The sequence below is a fragment of the Manis pentadactyla genome, chromosome 14 (genome assembly GCF_030020395.1).
Source record: "Manis pentadactyla isolate mManPen7 chromosome 14, mManPen7.hap1, whole genome shotgun sequence".
Taxonomy (NCBI): domain Eukaryota; kingdom Metazoa; phylum Chordata; class Mammalia; order Pholidota; family Manidae; genus Manis; species Manis pentadactyla.
This window is the reverse complement of record NC_080032.1, coordinates 16,985,866-17,001,742: the sequence shown is the minus strand read 5'-3', so window position 1 is coordinate 17,001,742 and position 15,877 is coordinate 16,985,866. Positions and strand designations below refer to the sequence as shown.

At 49.4% G+C, this 15,877-nt stretch overlaps 1 protein-coding gene across 1 annotated transcript in view; it reads right to left on the bottom strand.

Moving 5' to 3' along the window:
- The window catches only part of KSR2 (kinase suppressor of ras 2), a 362,570-nt gene that overhangs the window by 42,076 nt on the left and 304,617 nt on the right, over positions 1 to 15,877 (bottom strand). The window contains exons 11-14 of the mRNA XM_057491701.1: positions 13,659 to 13,700; positions 12,934 to 13,006; positions 8,774 to 8,822; positions 6,587 to 6,954 (exon numbers count right to left, since the gene is read on the bottom strand). Of these exons, the coding sequence (XP_057347684.1) occupies positions 6,587 to 6,954; positions 8,774 to 8,822; positions 12,934 to 13,006; positions 13,659 to 13,700 (532 nt within the window). The remainder of the gene's footprint in view (positions 1 to 6,586; positions 6,955 to 8,773; positions 8,823 to 12,933; positions 13,007 to 13,658; positions 13,701 to 15,877) is intronic.

Sequence of the window (15,877 nt, the reverse complement as noted above, 5' to 3'; positions counted from 1 at the left end):
GGTGTGCCTGACAAAATCACTCCACGAGGGAGCAAGGTTTTCCAGGTGTGCAGGAAGTTCCTGGCAGCAGAAAAGTCTGCTCAATCCACAAGGAAGTAGGAACCAGTCTCTACAGCAGTAAGGCCAAGCTTGAGTGCGCACCAGAATCTCCCAGAGGTCCTCTTAAGTCAGACAGCTGGGCCCACCCAGAGCCTCTGGTGGGGTAAGGGGGTAGGAAGTTGCATTTCTAACATGTCCCCAGGTGATGCTGGTCAGGGGTCCACACTATGAAGCATGAGTTTAAGTCATCTGGGGATTCTAGGAAAATATTTCAGGGGTGGGGTTAAGGGCTTCTGGGCTATGGAACCTTTGTGAGTTGCTACTAGTAATGAAATAAGTCTTTTACAGGGAAAGAAAGTGAGCAAGCATGTGTTTTTATGAGAGAAAGAGTGGGAGAGAGGACAGAGTACAAGAGAAAAGGGAGAGAGAGTTGGTTTGTTACTTATGGAGTATATGGAGGAGGTGGGGGGTGTGCTGGCCCCACGGGAATTTATGGGGAATTTCAGAAATACATGAGAAAAAGCAAAGCAACAAAAAAATGACACTCAGTTTAATAAGCCAGGGGTTCTCAGACTGGTGTACCAAGTCCCCTGGCCCTTCATTTAAAAAAGCAGAAGTCCTGGATCGTTAGCGTAAGATGGGGTCTGACCTTGTATTGCCACCCAGTCCCCCAGGTGGTGCTGGCATGATCACAGGTGGTGATCTCCTGAGCTATGCTCACGCTCCCAGGTTGAGCCCATTCCCTAGACCTGGCTGACGCAGCCTTGGCAAAGAAGGAGCATGCTAGACGAATACTCAGCTATATGGGTGCTCAATTCTAGGTTCTGCCAGTTATATTCTTCTATGAATGGGGGGAGGGCTCCCGCTGCCTCCCCCACCTCCTGTAAAATGGGCACAGGAGAGAAATGGACGAGCACGGCACTGTGCCTGGCCTGAAGCAGATCACTTGCTGAAGGCTGGAAGAATCTGTTTTTGTTTTTGTTTTTTTTTTTTTGGTTTATTTTGAGGGCTCTCCATTTATCAACATTAAATGAATGACTCTAAACCCGGGAAATGGTTTCAGCCAGAAGCATCAGCTGTGCCTCCTTCAGTTTCAGGAAAAGGAACCACGTGACAGACCCACCAACTCTGTGCGGCCGCGGACTTGGAATCTCCCTTTCCTGAGGGAGGGCTGGGGCAGCAGCAAGAGAGGGCACGGGGACAACGTGATAATCCTTTCTAGGAAGGAGGGGGTGGCTTCTCCCAACTGAGACTCACCCCTTACAACCATCAGGGTGGAGCCACAGCTTCCCCTCCGTGCAAAACCCTCACCCACTGGCTAAACAGCAACCAGGGCCTGCAGGCTTCACGACACAGCATGTCCTGGTCTGGCCGAGGGCGGCAGGTGGGATGGGGGAAAGGACGCCGGCACCCGCTCCTGGACCGTGATTGGAGGATTGGGCAAACTGACACTTCCTCGAATTGTGTCGCCTCTGTGGCCATCACAGTGCTCTCCCACCCTTTGTTTTGGAAGTTTTCCAATTTTTGCGTCCAAAGGCATCAGGTACTGCCCCTGCCCGCAACCATTAGCACAAAATCCTGCTGCCCTCTGCCTGCTGTCCTTACACAAAATCCACCCCTCTCACCAGGCTTTATGGTCCTACAACAGAGGGTCCCAGCTGCCTGGTGGAGTCACATGGGGGAGGTTCTGTACTGAGGCCTGAGCCCCATCCAGACTAATTAGAGTCAGTAGGCCAATGGCTCCCAACTCGGCTGACTTTGCCCCATGGGACATTTGGTGATATCTAAAGACACTTTTGGTTGTCACAGACCAGGGGCTTGGTGCCACTGGTATCTAGTGATTAGGAGGTAGGGATGCTGCCAAACATCCTTCAATGCGTAGGACAGCCCCCTATGTGAGTTTTCCTACCACAAGGCTCACAGTGCTGAGGCTGAGAGGCGGCTACAGGCACGGGTATGCCGAGTTCTTTACCCTTATCACCCACCCTCTTTCCCTCACTGCCCACAGTCTTCTTTCTGGTCTCAAACAGTCCATGCTCATTCCTACCCTGGGGCCTTTGCACTTGCCGTTCCCTCCACTGGATGAGCCTGTTCCTGCATCTGCAGAGCTGGCTCCTAGCATTTTGGTCCCTGCCCAAATACCACTTCTTCAGAGAGGCTGCCTCCCTGCCTCCAGGCACACACCTAAATTAACCCTAATGCCCAAGTCCTTCTGTGGCACTTATCTTTGATTTGTTACCTTCAACACACTGGGGCCTCCTCAAACTACCTCATTACTACTGTAGTACTAGGACCTAGGCTGTCTTGCTCTAGCATCCAACAAAGTGTCTGGTACTTAGTAAGTGTTTACTAAATATCTGTTGGTTGAATGAATGAATGAATGAATGAATGAATTAATTAATTCAGGGAGGATGAGGTGTATCAGTGGAGACCTGTGTCCTTGTCCTGGCCCCACTTTCCTTTCCTGGTCTCGGTCTCCACATCTGTAATACAGCCAGGATGGGTTCACTGGGATCAGATTCCCCTACCACTGTCCTCTCTGAGACATCAATTTCACCATTTTGCCTTATCTTTGTCTCCATGGCAGTAAGCTGAAAAACAGATAAATAACAAACTACCACTCACTGAGATCCTAATTGTTTTATGATTCTGTCTGATCTATTGTGCTCACAAAACTTCCCTGTTTCCATTTCCCTTTGTACTAGCTGGACACATGTGGCATCCATGCTGGGCACACAGCAGGAACTCCCTGGCGATTTTCTCTAGGGCATGGTTCCCAAATACGACTCAGGTTGGAATGGGCAGGTAGCTTGGGTGAAATGCCTCTACCTATAGATAGACTTGACTCATTAGGTCTAGGGTGATGTGGTAAGCTGAAAAATGGCCCCCCAAAATAGCTAGGTCCTAATCCCTGGAAACTGTGAAAGTTACCTTGTAACTGCAAAAGCGACTCTGTAGAAGCTTCTTGAAATGAGAGATGGTCTTGGATGCAACCACAGTATCCTTATAAGGAGATGTGACCACAGAAGAAGGCTGTGTGACAGTGGAAGCAAGATGCTACGCTGCTGGCTTTTAAGATGGAGGAAGGGGCCACGTGCCGAAGAATGCTAGGCATCAGCTCTAGAAGTTGGGAAAGGCAAGGAACAGATCCCCTCTAGAGCCTCAGAGAGGAACACAGCCCTGGGATTTTGTTTGAGTCCAGTGAGACCCACTGCAGACTCCTGACCTCCATGGCTGTAAGACAATAAATGTGTCTCATTTTAAGCTACCGAGCGTGTGCGAATTTGTTACAACAGCTCTAGGAAACAACCCAGGCAGCACCTAGGAACCTGTTCGGTGACCTTCCCCCCTTTGCAGTGCTGATGTAGGAGATCTGGTGGACTTCCCTCTGGGAGGCACAGCTCCGGAGCTGTTCCAGGCTGCTTCCCATTCTCAGAGAGCTAAAGAATTTTGTTGAGTTGGAAGGATCCTGCAACAAATACCCATTTCTACCTCCTCATTTTCCAGATGGGGAAACTGAGGCCTAGGAAACTCTGCAGCAAGGTAGAAGGATAAGAGATGCCTTCATTCAACTCTATCTTTATGGCCTTTCAAATTCCATTTGGAGTTTTTAAAATGAGTGACTATGCACACTGTCCATAGCTTTGCAATAATCTTATAATGACCCCATCGTAAAACGATTTAGCATCCTGCTGCTAATTGCATTTGTGGATATAGCAATTGGGTAACTAGTTGGTTATTACTCATTTCCCAAGAGCCATACACATTGCATTACAAGAAAGCTAATCTTAGAAATACTTGTTAACTTCGGTGATAATTACTAAGTAATTGGCTAGAACACGCCATTGTGAATTTATCTGGAATATGCCAGGTAATTATCTGGTCTTCTGTTCCCTGTAAAATAAACCCAGGGTCCAAAAACTGTTCCAGTTGGTTGGCTATTGCCCAACCATCGACCTCTGCCAGCCAATTGTGTGAATGGGAGTGATTAATCAAATTACTCAAATATTTGGTTTCAAACCAGATGTTCGGATAAGAGATCTGATGGCCAATAAGTGGACAGAGCTGAAGGAGAAAGGTGCAGAGAGCCCCTCCCTCAGATAAACATATAATGACACAATAATATGGAATAAATGACACTTCTTTGGGGCTCATCTGGCTTCTTCATACAAAATACCAAAACACTTCAGAGACCAATTACATGTCCCAAAGCTTCAGAGTCTTTATCATGGTGCCAGAAAAAGGCTGCGCTATTTGTGAAATCTGCAGGCAGTTATGGTGTTTGGGGAGGGGGACGCAGAATTTTGTGTATAATAGAAAAGGGCTACAAACGCAGCTGGCTTGCAGGATGAGCAACACATTTTCATAATGACCACTCGTTTTTCAAGGATGGCTGCTAACTGAATTCATCCACTTCCAATTAGCCAGCCCTTGGGAAAGGGGTGAGGGAGGATAGGTAACCAGTCTCCAATCTAAACATGGAAAAAGTTGGAAGGTGGGAGGCAGGAGTCCTGAAAGGGGCCAGGCAGGAAGGAAAGGAGATGACGGATTTCAAATTTCTAATTTGGGGTTGTAAAAAAGAGGGGTTAGCAGGCCAGGAGGTGAGGAGGTGACCAGAGAGGAATTTGGAGTACCAGATTGGTGGGGATAGTGGGCAAGAAGGCCAGTGGTGGGGAGAAGACCACCTTCTAACCAGACCTGTGCACCCCAATGCAAGGGCAATTGACGGACTGCTAACGAAGATGACACGTAATGGGATAAGAAAGGGAGGAGGCGAGGAAGCGGAGGGTTTTGCAGTGGTAGGTTGTGCAAATGGCCACACATTGTCCCTCTCTGCATCCACGCCCTTGCAACATGACCCTGCAAATCCTCCCGTGCACAGGGAGAGTCTGTTTTCTTGAATCTAGGCTGGCTCTGTGACTTGTTTTGGCCAATGTATATTAGCCAGTGTGACACAGAGGTGTAAAAGGCACTTGTCTATCAGGGCTTGACTTCTTGCTGCACTTGGAACCCTGAGACCACCACGGGAATGAGCCCGAGCTAGCCAGCTGGGACGTGAGAGGCCATGTGGACGAGAGCTGAGGACCCAGCGGACAGGCCACTGACCTGCAAACACCTGAGTGAGGGCATCCCAGACTGACCAGGCCCCACTGTGACCCGCCAGCTCACCACAGACACATCCAAGTGCCCAGCGACTTCTGAGCCTGACTCAGCATGGAACTGGCTAGAGAACAGAGAAAAACTATGAAGTGTTGAGGTAGTTTGCTTCTCAGCAAAAACTTACTGATACACCCACCTCATTAGGACAGCTCAGCCCCTGAATATTATCAGGGCTGATGATTTGAGAGCCACTTCTGTGCAGATTTGAGAACCACCTTCTTACCCTGATTTAATGGCTGAAGAGCCGTGCCTACACTTCCAATCCTTTGCGAACACATTACCTGCACAGTCAATGGTGAAAGACAATAAAACACCTTCTGGTGATCAAGGTCTTCTAAATGGACTTGTGGGGCCTTTGTCTCACAAGGGAACTCATCAAAGACACACCAGCTCTTCCCTGAGTCCACAGCTCCTGCTGTGGCACCTGTCAAGATGCAAGGCTTGTGTATTTGGGATTTATTCCTTGAGTTTGGGAAGGTGAGAGCTCCTGACTGACTCTCGGGATCACAGGCCATACCAAGAACACTGCCCTGTGGCCAGTGCTACTGCCACAGGGGAGCAACTACCAGAGTTTAGAAACACACCAGAGGATTGTTGCACAAGTTCACCGGAAACTAAAGCTATATTTTATTCAACGCCCCATGTCACTGGGAGAGGTTAGAGATCGCAAGTGCAAGAAAGTTGCTAGCATCTGACATTTTCTTGATGTTGGTTTCTAAGAAATACCCCTTCGGTGCAGCTACAGATCATGGATCCTGGACGTTTGAAACAATAACAGCAAAGCTCTGCTCATGTGCTCTGCCCGTGGCCCTGTGAAAGCCGGAATAACAGTTATCAGCCTCTCAGACCAGGGTCTGGCAAACTAAGGCCAGAGGGCCAAATCCAGCCCGCTGCCAGGCTTTATAAATAAAGTTTAATTGGCACACGGCCACACACATCCTCCATTTACATCTTGCCTTCACACTGTAGTAGCAGAGTTGAGCAGTTGCTATGGAAACTATATAGCCCATAAAGCCGAAAATATTTACTACTGGGTGCTTTACAGAAACAGTTTGCCAACCTCCGGTCCAGTCTAATCCATTCAATTAAAAAATGCAGCAAGTGAGTCTCAGAGATGCTGTTTCACAAATACCTGGAGCACAGGGGAGTCTAGAGGCAACTTTTCAAACTCCCCATTCAGTGCTCTTTCCATGGCACTGCTCTGCCAAAGTTAGCATTAAAAGTATTTTCTGGAATCTCAAATCTCAAAACCGTATAAGCTGTGACTGGTAGAGCAAGAGACGCTCTATTCCCCAGAACACTGAATTAACCAGAACCTGTTTCTCCGCTCTGCTGGAAGCATGGCACTGAAATGAATGCCCGGGTGGGAAGCCCGGGCAGGACTGACCTGGTGATGATGGCCAGGTGGGGCGGGCTCATGCAGGCGCCCATGAAGAGCACGACATTCTCATGCCGTGTCTGCCTGTAGGCCATCACCTCGCGCTTGAAGGCCTTCAGCTGCTCCTCGTTATCCCTCTCGATGTCAATCAGCCGGATGGCCACCTCTCCGTGCCAGCGGCCGTGGTACACCTGCCCAAAGCGGCCCTTGCCGATGAGCTCGCCGACCTCCAGCTGCTCAAACGGGATGTCCCACTCCTGCAGGAAGATGCTGGTCTGGCTGGCCTTGCGTGGGAAGCTCCGGGCCGACAGGAGGGACAGGTTCATCTCCTCAAAGTCATCCTCCGATTCCTCGGCCTCATCGTGGCCCTCTTCATTCTGTGGTCGGGAGGGGGGACAGAGGTCAGAGTTGTTCCTGCCCCACCTTCCCACCAGGGCCTGCTGGGTCTTGCTGTGCATGTGTGGGTCTGGATGTGTCACTGGGCATCTATGGCTGGCACGCACATCTCTCTCCCTAGAATCGTACACAGTGAAGGAGCTGAAAGGCAGATCATTGAATTCCACCTCTCTTGTGCTAAGGGGGAAACTGAGGCTTAAAGAGGAGAAATCCTGGGAGAACTATCCCTTCTGGTTTGCTGGGACTTTCCTGGTCTGGGTACTGAAGGTCCCCTTGGGAAGCCCCTCAGTCCTGGCAAATGGGGATGGACAGTCACCCCTGGAAGTTCCTCACTCTCAGTCATGCAGCCAGGCAGAGCTGGGATTCGGACTCAGGCAGCCCGGCTGCTAATATCCAATGCTCTCCTACCTACCGTGATGCGTTGACTTACCTATTTGTGCACGTGTAAGGCAACAGGCTAAAATATGGGCACACCATATGCCTATCTAGGACATTGACAACCCTCCGTATGGAATGCCTTTTGCTTCCCCTGAGGAATTGGGAATTGATGGATCAGAAACTGGGAGAGATCAGAGCTACTCTGCACAGGCCAGAGGCCAGGGGTTCCTCTGCAGCAACATGGCTGGGGGCGCAGGAGAGGTGGGCAGGATGGGCTTAATGGTCAGACCAGATGAGCTGGAATCTGGCCTCTGTGTGATCCTGAGCAAGTTACCACTTCTCTGAGTCTTCCTTTCCTCATCATAAAGTGGGGCTAATAAAATTGGTCCCTGGAGGTGGCATGAGGTTTTTCAATGAGGTGAAGGCCTGTGAAGTTCTTTGCATGGACCTAAGCACCTATATGAAACATCTGATCGGATGTCTGAGGAAATGCAGATCCCTGCCCCTTGCAACCCTCCCAGCTGTCTTCTGAATCGGACTGTGAGCAGCCCAGAAGTCTGCATATCCTGCGTGGCCCCACGACTCAGGTCGTGTAGGCATGACCACCACAGCAGTTAAGCACTCAAGGTATTGGTGCCCACCTCCCAGCTGGTGTCTGGCCGTGCTGGGGGTTGCGGGCACCCTGCCCTTGATTCTTTCGTCACAGTGTGGGAGTGGCAGGTGCCCTGGGCCGGGTACAAGCCCAAAGGTTTGAGGCCTGATGAGAGGGCCTGAGAAGGGGGCCTCAGGGCAGCTGCAGGTCCTCCTGACCCCAAACTTGAGCAAGCCGTCCCCAGTGGCACGCTCAGGAGAATGTCACAGGCAACACCAGCCTCCCCCAGGATAGTGTCTCAACTACCACAAAAGTTGCAGAAAAGGACACGATTTTCTCTGGAAACCCTGACTGTATTCCTCCCGGCTCAGGACACACTGGCAGAGGTGAGTTCCTGGTTCTCACCAAGGATACCTCATTTATTTCTCTAGGGGCTCTGACAGGTGGGAGGCAGCCCCAGAACAGTCTCAGCCCTCCACCAAGCCAAATGTCCCTGAGGCCACTACCTTCTCCCAGGTATTCTTTTGAAGGCAGTGCAGCACATCCCCCTTGGTATTCACCAGGCCCTAAATGCATTTTCCAACCAAGAATGCACGTGTCTTGCCAACTTCTGCACAGCCAGCTTTTCCATGATACGCGCTATATAATGGCCCCTTAGGCTCGGTGCTGGGAGGGGCCCCGCCTGCTTGTCATCCCAGAGTTAGAACATCCATCAAACAGGGCCACTGCAGCCCCACCAGCCTCAAGCCCTCTGCATCATGAAAGACACCAGCTGGTGTTGCCAAGTTCTGAGCGGCCCTTACAAAGAGCTGCTTCCCTCTGATTCTCACCTCTGAGGTTGGCTCCACTTCAATCTGAAGTAACGGATTTCCTTCCAAGCTTTAAAGAAAGAAAGAAAATGTGACCTTTAGGTGAAAAGGTAGGTCTGTGTATTGAGTTTATCCATGCATGAAGAGCCCTGAAATGATACAGAAATCCTCACCACCCGGCCTTTGTCTCGAACTTCACTCCAGCGCTTGCACCTAAAATAATCTGTAACATCGCCATGAAGAAGAAGTGTGCAAGGACATTGTTTTAAATAGATTCTCTGGGCTGCTTGGGGCTCATTTTTCTTCACTGCTTGGCTTCCCCTAGTCTAGCCACTTCCTTACACATTGTCCTAAGTGCCACGGGTGGCAGTATCCTCAGAGCTCTCGGTGTTCCCTAGGAAAGAATCGATCAGATTCCTAAAGCTCACGCAGATTTGGAGTCTTAAGGAGGGCCTTAGAGTTGGCCTGTTTGCTCATTATTTCGATTTAATTAGAATCACAGGGATCCCTTGCTTTCTGAAGTTCTCATTCCACCATTTTGCTTTTATGAAAGAACCCGTTTCTACTGATTGAAATAAAGCTGAAGAGGATTTTTGCTTTTATGAAAAAAGGGTGAAAAGCGAAAATCTCATGGTGTCTGTTTTGCAGCGAGCTGTTATAAAGGAACCGTGCCCTCAGAGCAGTGAGCGTGGCCCCACCAAGCTCCTTCCCTGGAAACTACACTCAACGCCAAGCTACCAGAGCTTTGAATGATGTCTGTGAGCATCTGGGCTTTATCTTGGTTTATTTTGTGCATCCATTAGCAAGATGTGTCCTAGAGTATCAGAAAAGCCTGAGAGGTTATTTTTGGGGTCTGGGAATCTTCAAACATTTTTCCATATGAATAAATGATTATTATTTCTTTGCTTTACACCATTTTGGCTTGCAAAAGGTTTCCAAGGAACGCTCTACTTTCGGAGGGCAGGGGAAACCCGTATGGGCCAGGAACAGTGCTAGGCCCTTTGAGGGATATAGAGTTGAAAATGGCCTGCCTCCTGATTTTAAGGAATATTGAATTGTTACTAAGGAACATAAATTACACAGATACTGTGCAGAAAGGCTAAAAGTGCCAGGGACCAAAAGCTAGGTATGAACTGAATAACTGGAGGGTGATGGGAATTCCCAGCAGAGAGGATTACTGGAAGTATTTAAAAGTTCACAGCATTTGGGTTGCACCTTTCCAGTCACATGGAATGAGGATGTGTGGAGTGAGAATGAGGAGAAGGAAGCGAGCCTGGAGGGCACGGGGTGCGTGTGTACATGCCTCTGCAGGCACGTGTGCGCACACACGAGTGATGCCTTCATGAGCTGCAGGGGTGTTCTGAGTTTGGGAACACTCAGCATGGGTGCTGAGGCACAGTGTGTGTGTGAGTACTAAGTACATATTGAGTAGTGGTGGGTATTACGGGTGTGTCTGTGCAGGTGTGGTTCTGTGCATATGGATGTTGGAGCCATGCTGTGTGTTGATGGTGTAAATGGGGTGTGCAACTGGGTGGAGGGGCGTCTCGGAGTGCATGGTACGTGATGGGGTGTAGGGCACAGTGTTAGAGGGGTTTTCAGGGGTTTGGAGTAGAGGATGTGTTTGTGTTTTTGGAGTGCAGCAGGGGACAGTAACTGGGCTGCTGAAGGCACAGAAAGAGTGGAATTTGATGGGGGGAAGGAATCACGATGAATACCATGCCTCTCCTCAGCAGATGCCCCCATCCACCCATTCACTGGGGGGCCCGCCCCTGTCCCGAGCCTCAGAGCCCAGGAAGCTGCTGACCCTGCAGACAGAGTCAATTCACTTGCTGGCAGTGGTGGCAGGGAGTCTAAAAGATGGCAAGAAAGGGAAAAGAAGGATCAGTTAACAAAGTGGTGTTTTCTTTCTTATTAACCAATTATTTATAGTACAGCCTGGGAAGGCAGAACGAAATCGCACAATGACAGCTGAAATGCTGTGAACTTGGTGCCTGGGGGAGATTTGGGTGGAACAATCCAGCTGGAGTCCCTTCTTACACCCAACAACAGAACAGGCAGGCCCCCTCTGCCTGCATCAAGGCGTGATTACAGCAGTCAGGGCGATTCAATTATTTCCCTTCTGCAAAGAGTTCGTTCCCATCACTTCACGCACATTTAAGCAGATTGCAGGCAGCTATTGAGTCTGTTTTTCACTGGTGCTCCCTGACTGTCAGTTAATAACCTGGAGTTCGTCTTGCACAAATTGTGGAATTGGTTTATGTGCAGCAGAGAAATGATCTGGAGCTAGATGTCAGCACCATGTCCCCGGCAAATTGCTGTGCCTTTCATTTCAGAGACGTACCATTTGGATCCTTAACCAAGTCTAGAACATGGGTCAGAATGGATGGAGCAGTTAGGGGAGCCAGAAAGAAAACTAAGTGGGCAAAAACTTGAGTTAGGAAAACAGTGAAATTGAAATTAGTCTCTGGTGTGCCCCCAACTTCGGTCACAATCAGAGAAGTTAAGGAAAGTGATCTCACTTTGGCTGCACAAGGGATAGACCACCTGGAAGGAGGGTCTGTATCTCAAGGATGCCAAAGGTACCACATGCAAAGATGTATGTTGCAGCATTGTTTATAACAGTGAAGTATGGGAAGATGGAAGAGCTGGCAATTAGGAAATAGTTAAGGAAATTATTCTACATCAATATGATATATTTTATAGTCATTAAAAACAATGTCTATCGATCAAGAGCCTGGAACAATGGAACATGGAATGTTATAGCATTAAGGGATAAAGGACGTTGGAAACTATATCGTGATTCACAGGTATGTAACATATGAATAGAAAGACCACACATCGAAGTTCTAAGAGTGGTGCAGTTATGATGGATTGTTCTTCCTTTCTGTTTCTACAGGATAGTCCAAATTTTATTAAATTAGCTCCTGTTATTTTTATAATGGTATAAACCAAAAGTCAGCAAACTTGCCTGTTAAGGGCCAAAAAGTATTTCAGACTTGGTGAGTCACGTGGTCTCTACAGCAACTACTCAACTCTATGGTTGTAGTTTGAAAACCACCACAGACAGTACATTATAAACAAATGGGCATGGCTGTGTTCTAATAACTTTATAAAAACAGCAAGTTGGATTTGTCTGTTGGTTATAGTTTGCAGATCCCTGGTATAAACCTAAATTATACTTTTTAAAGGAGGGGACAGTGATGTAGAATAACACTCTTTCACTAAGCTCTAGCTATTACCTGGGGAAAGTTGTCTTTCTGCTCATAGAAGTGTCTGGAGTCCTAAGGAAATGATCCAACCCCCGGAAATCACACTTGACAGGCAGAGCCAGGGACACGAGGCAGGGTGGGCTTGTGGGAGCCAGTGTCGCCTCTCTCAGCCTGGGCTGCGCACTCCCTTTCTGCGCGGTCATTCCCTGTGTCTCTCTGTTCCCCTCGTACTTCTCCCTCCATCTCCACCCCTTCAGCTTCAGGAAGAGGAGGAAAGATCCTGAGCAGCCTGAGGGTCCAGGGCAGGGGATCCTGAGCTGACTGAGGGTCCAGGGCAGGGGATCCTGAGCTGACTGAGGGTCCAGGGCAGGGGATCCTGAGCTGACTGAGGGTCCAGGGCAGGGGATCCTGAGCAGCCTGAGGGTCCAGGGCAGGGGGTCCTGAGTAGCCTGAGGGTCCAGGGCAGGGGATCCTGTGTGGATTGGGGGTCCAGAGCAGGGGATTCTGAGTGCATTGGGGGTCCAGGGCAGGGGATCCCAAGTGGACTGAGGGTCTAGGGCAGGGGGTCCTGAGCAGACTGAGGGTCCAGGGCAGGGGGTCCTGAGCGGACTGAGGGTCCAGGGCAGGGGATCCTGAGTAGCCTGAGGGTCCAGGGAAGGGGGTCCTGAGTAGCCTGAGGGTCCAGGGCAGGGGATCCTGAGCGGACTGAGGGTCTAGGGCAGGGGGTCCTGAGCGGACTGAGGGTCCAGGGCAGGGGATCCTGAGTAGCCTGAGGGTCCAGGGAAGGGGGTCCTGAGTAGCCTGAGGGTCCAGGGCAGGGGATCCTGAGTGGACTGAGGGTCCAGGGCAGGCGATCCTGAGCGGCCTGAGGGTCTGGGGCAGGGGATCCGGAGTGGATTGGGGGTCCAGGGCAGGTGATTCTGAGCAGCCTGAGGGTCCGGGGCAGGGGTAGGAGGTCCCTGTTCCACTTACATTGGATTCGAGGTCACTGGATGCAGAATGACCTGGGGCGCCCGGGTTGGTGTCTCTGGTACTGGTACCACATCTGAGTGACAGGAATTAGACTGTCAGAAGCCAAACATGGACTCCATGACCACCCCCAAGGCCTTTGCTTCCTGGGAGACGTGGTGGCTGGTAACGTCTAGCAGATGATGCATCCCTGCGGCAGCCAATGCCCTCTCCCTCCCTTGACCACTTGAACTTCCCCTGCTTAGATGCCACAGTGTTCTAGAAGACATGCTGAATCAAATTCCCCACCATTAACCAGGGGGCTGCCAGGAACCAACCCCCAGCCTCTGGCCTGAGCACCTACTGTCATCTCTGAACCAAGAGTTCAGAGTTCCCTTTGGGATGATGAGCCACTCACGTGCACATCCCCCAGTGCCCACCCAGCCCCTCTGCCATCTGTCCCCTGCCACGTGGCTCTGGACCGCTCCTCACCTGTGCCCACCCTCCCACTGCAGACGACCTCTCAAGCCTCTCCCTTGTGTCTCGGGATCCCCCTCGCAGCACTGTGCCCTTGGGACCTCCCACCCTACTCTTGTCCACTTCCACGGCCAGCCATTACCCTGGGCTCCGCTGATTCCACCACCACCCTCTCTGAACATGTCCACTCCAATATTTACCTCCATCCCCTCCAGCCACTCCCACCCCTCAAGGGGCTGGCTCAGAAGGGGCCGAGCCCACACAGAACTCACCTGGAAAGATGAACTGCTGCTTGTATTTGTAGTAGTGGGATGCTTGCAAGAGAAAGAGAGCATCAGTTGTATCACTGATATACAATCTTATGAAGGGTTCACATGAGCAACATTGTGGTTACTGTAATACCCCCTATTATCAAGTCCCCACCACATAACCCATTATAGTCACTGTCCATCAACATAGTAAGATGCTATAGAGTCACTACTTGTCTTCTCTCTGCTGTACTGCCTTCCCCGTGCCCCCCCCCCTATTATATGTGCCAATCATAATGCCCGTTAATCCCTTCTACCCAACCTCCCCAACCCTTTCTCTTTGGCAACCACTAGTCCATTCTTGCGTTCTGTGAGTCTGCTACTGTTTTGTCCCTTCAGTTTGTGCTTTGTTGTTACATTCCACAAATGAGTGAAATTATCTGGTACTTGTCTTTTTCCGCCTGGCTTATTTCACTGAGCATAATACCCTCTAGCTCCATCCATATTGTTGCAAATGGTAGGATTTGCTTTCTTCTTATGGCTGAGTAATATTCCATTGTGTATATGTACCACATCTTCTTTATCCACTCATCTACTGATGGACACTTAGGATGTTTACCCATGTCTTGGCTATTGTAAATAGTGGGGCAATAAACATAGGGGTGCATATGTCTTTTTGAATCTGGGATCGTGTTTTGTTTTTTAGGGTAAATTCCTAAAAGTGGAATTCCTGGGTCAAATGATATTTCTATTTTTAGTTTTTTAAGGAATCTCCATATTGCTTTCCAAAGTGGTTGAACTAATTTACATTCCCACCAACAGTGTAGAAGGTTCTCCCTTCTTGCATCCTTGCCAGCATTCGTTGTTGTCTGCCTTTTGGATGGTGGCCATTCTGACTGGTGTGAGGTGATATCTCATTGCGGTATTAATTTGCATTTCCCTGAGGATTAGCGATGTGGAGCATCTCTTCATGCAACTGTTTCTTGCCTCCCTCTTTTAAGGATCCTTGTGGCTTAAAATGTAGAGTCCATCCAGGTAATCCAGGGCAAATCATTCCACCCCAAGATCCTTCACTCAATCAAATCTGTGAAGTTCTTTTTTCTTTAAAGTAATATATTCACAGATTCTGTAAATCTGTGGGGATCATTATTCTTCCTACTTAGGGAAAAAAATTATATAGAAGAAATTGACACTGACTTTGCACCTGTGACCTCCAGAACTACAAGAGGGGAGGTGGGAGGTTCTGAAGTGGGAGAAACTCTTTCATGAGCCCACGTGAAATCTTGGAAATCTTGCAATCACCACCAAAGGCCAATTCTGCCTCCTGTTTTCTTCTTTTGGGCCATTTTGCCATTTCCTGCTGTGCATATGGGTGGGTCAGGATGACGCCTGGTGGCCCCAAGGAAAGAAGAAGGTATTTGAATAGTCCAGTATCAGAAATCCATATAACAGGCCTTACAAGGCCCCTTCATGTGTCTCGCCACAGCAAACGTCACACAAGCCTGTATCATCAGCCCCATTTCAGAGATGAGAAACTGAGACCTAAGCAGAGTCAGTGCCACACTCAAGGCTAGGAGATAAGAAGGGAAAAACCTGGGATCCAAACCCAGGTCAGCCTGTCCATGTAGCTCTCTTAACCCCACCCTACACTTGCCGCATCCAGCATGGCACCGGGATTCAGAGACAATGGCACGGAACAAGGTCACCCCACCTGGCAGAGCACAGTCACAAATCCTGCCAAGCCTGTGCCTGCCATTGGTTTTCTAACTGAAGACTCTTCCTTCACATGTCCTGAGGCTAACAAGTGAGTCGATGCCCATTTTGGATAAGAATGTTCTAGATCAGTCAATTCCGAGGACATTGTTATGCCAAGACATTAGCTTGAACAGTCTTCAGAAAACTCAGTACCTGGCAGGGAACCAGAACCAAGCTCCACTTCCTATCTATAGAGGCTCAGTCAAGAGAGTGACAGGTGACGAGGCCCTTGTATGAACAGGACAGGCACTTGTCACCCTGGGGTAAATTCGTTAAAATCTCCTAAGACCGGGGAAAGTCTGGCTGCTCTTCCAGGAGGTCCTAGTTTGTCTTCCATTTCAACATTGCGTTTTATTATTATTCAGTTATAAAACTGGAGCATGCTCCCTGTTAAGATATCCACTACGGAAGTGCATAAAATAAATTCCTCTTCTTAGAAACAGCTGCCATGAATTCTTGCACTTATTTTTGCACGTATACAAATATAT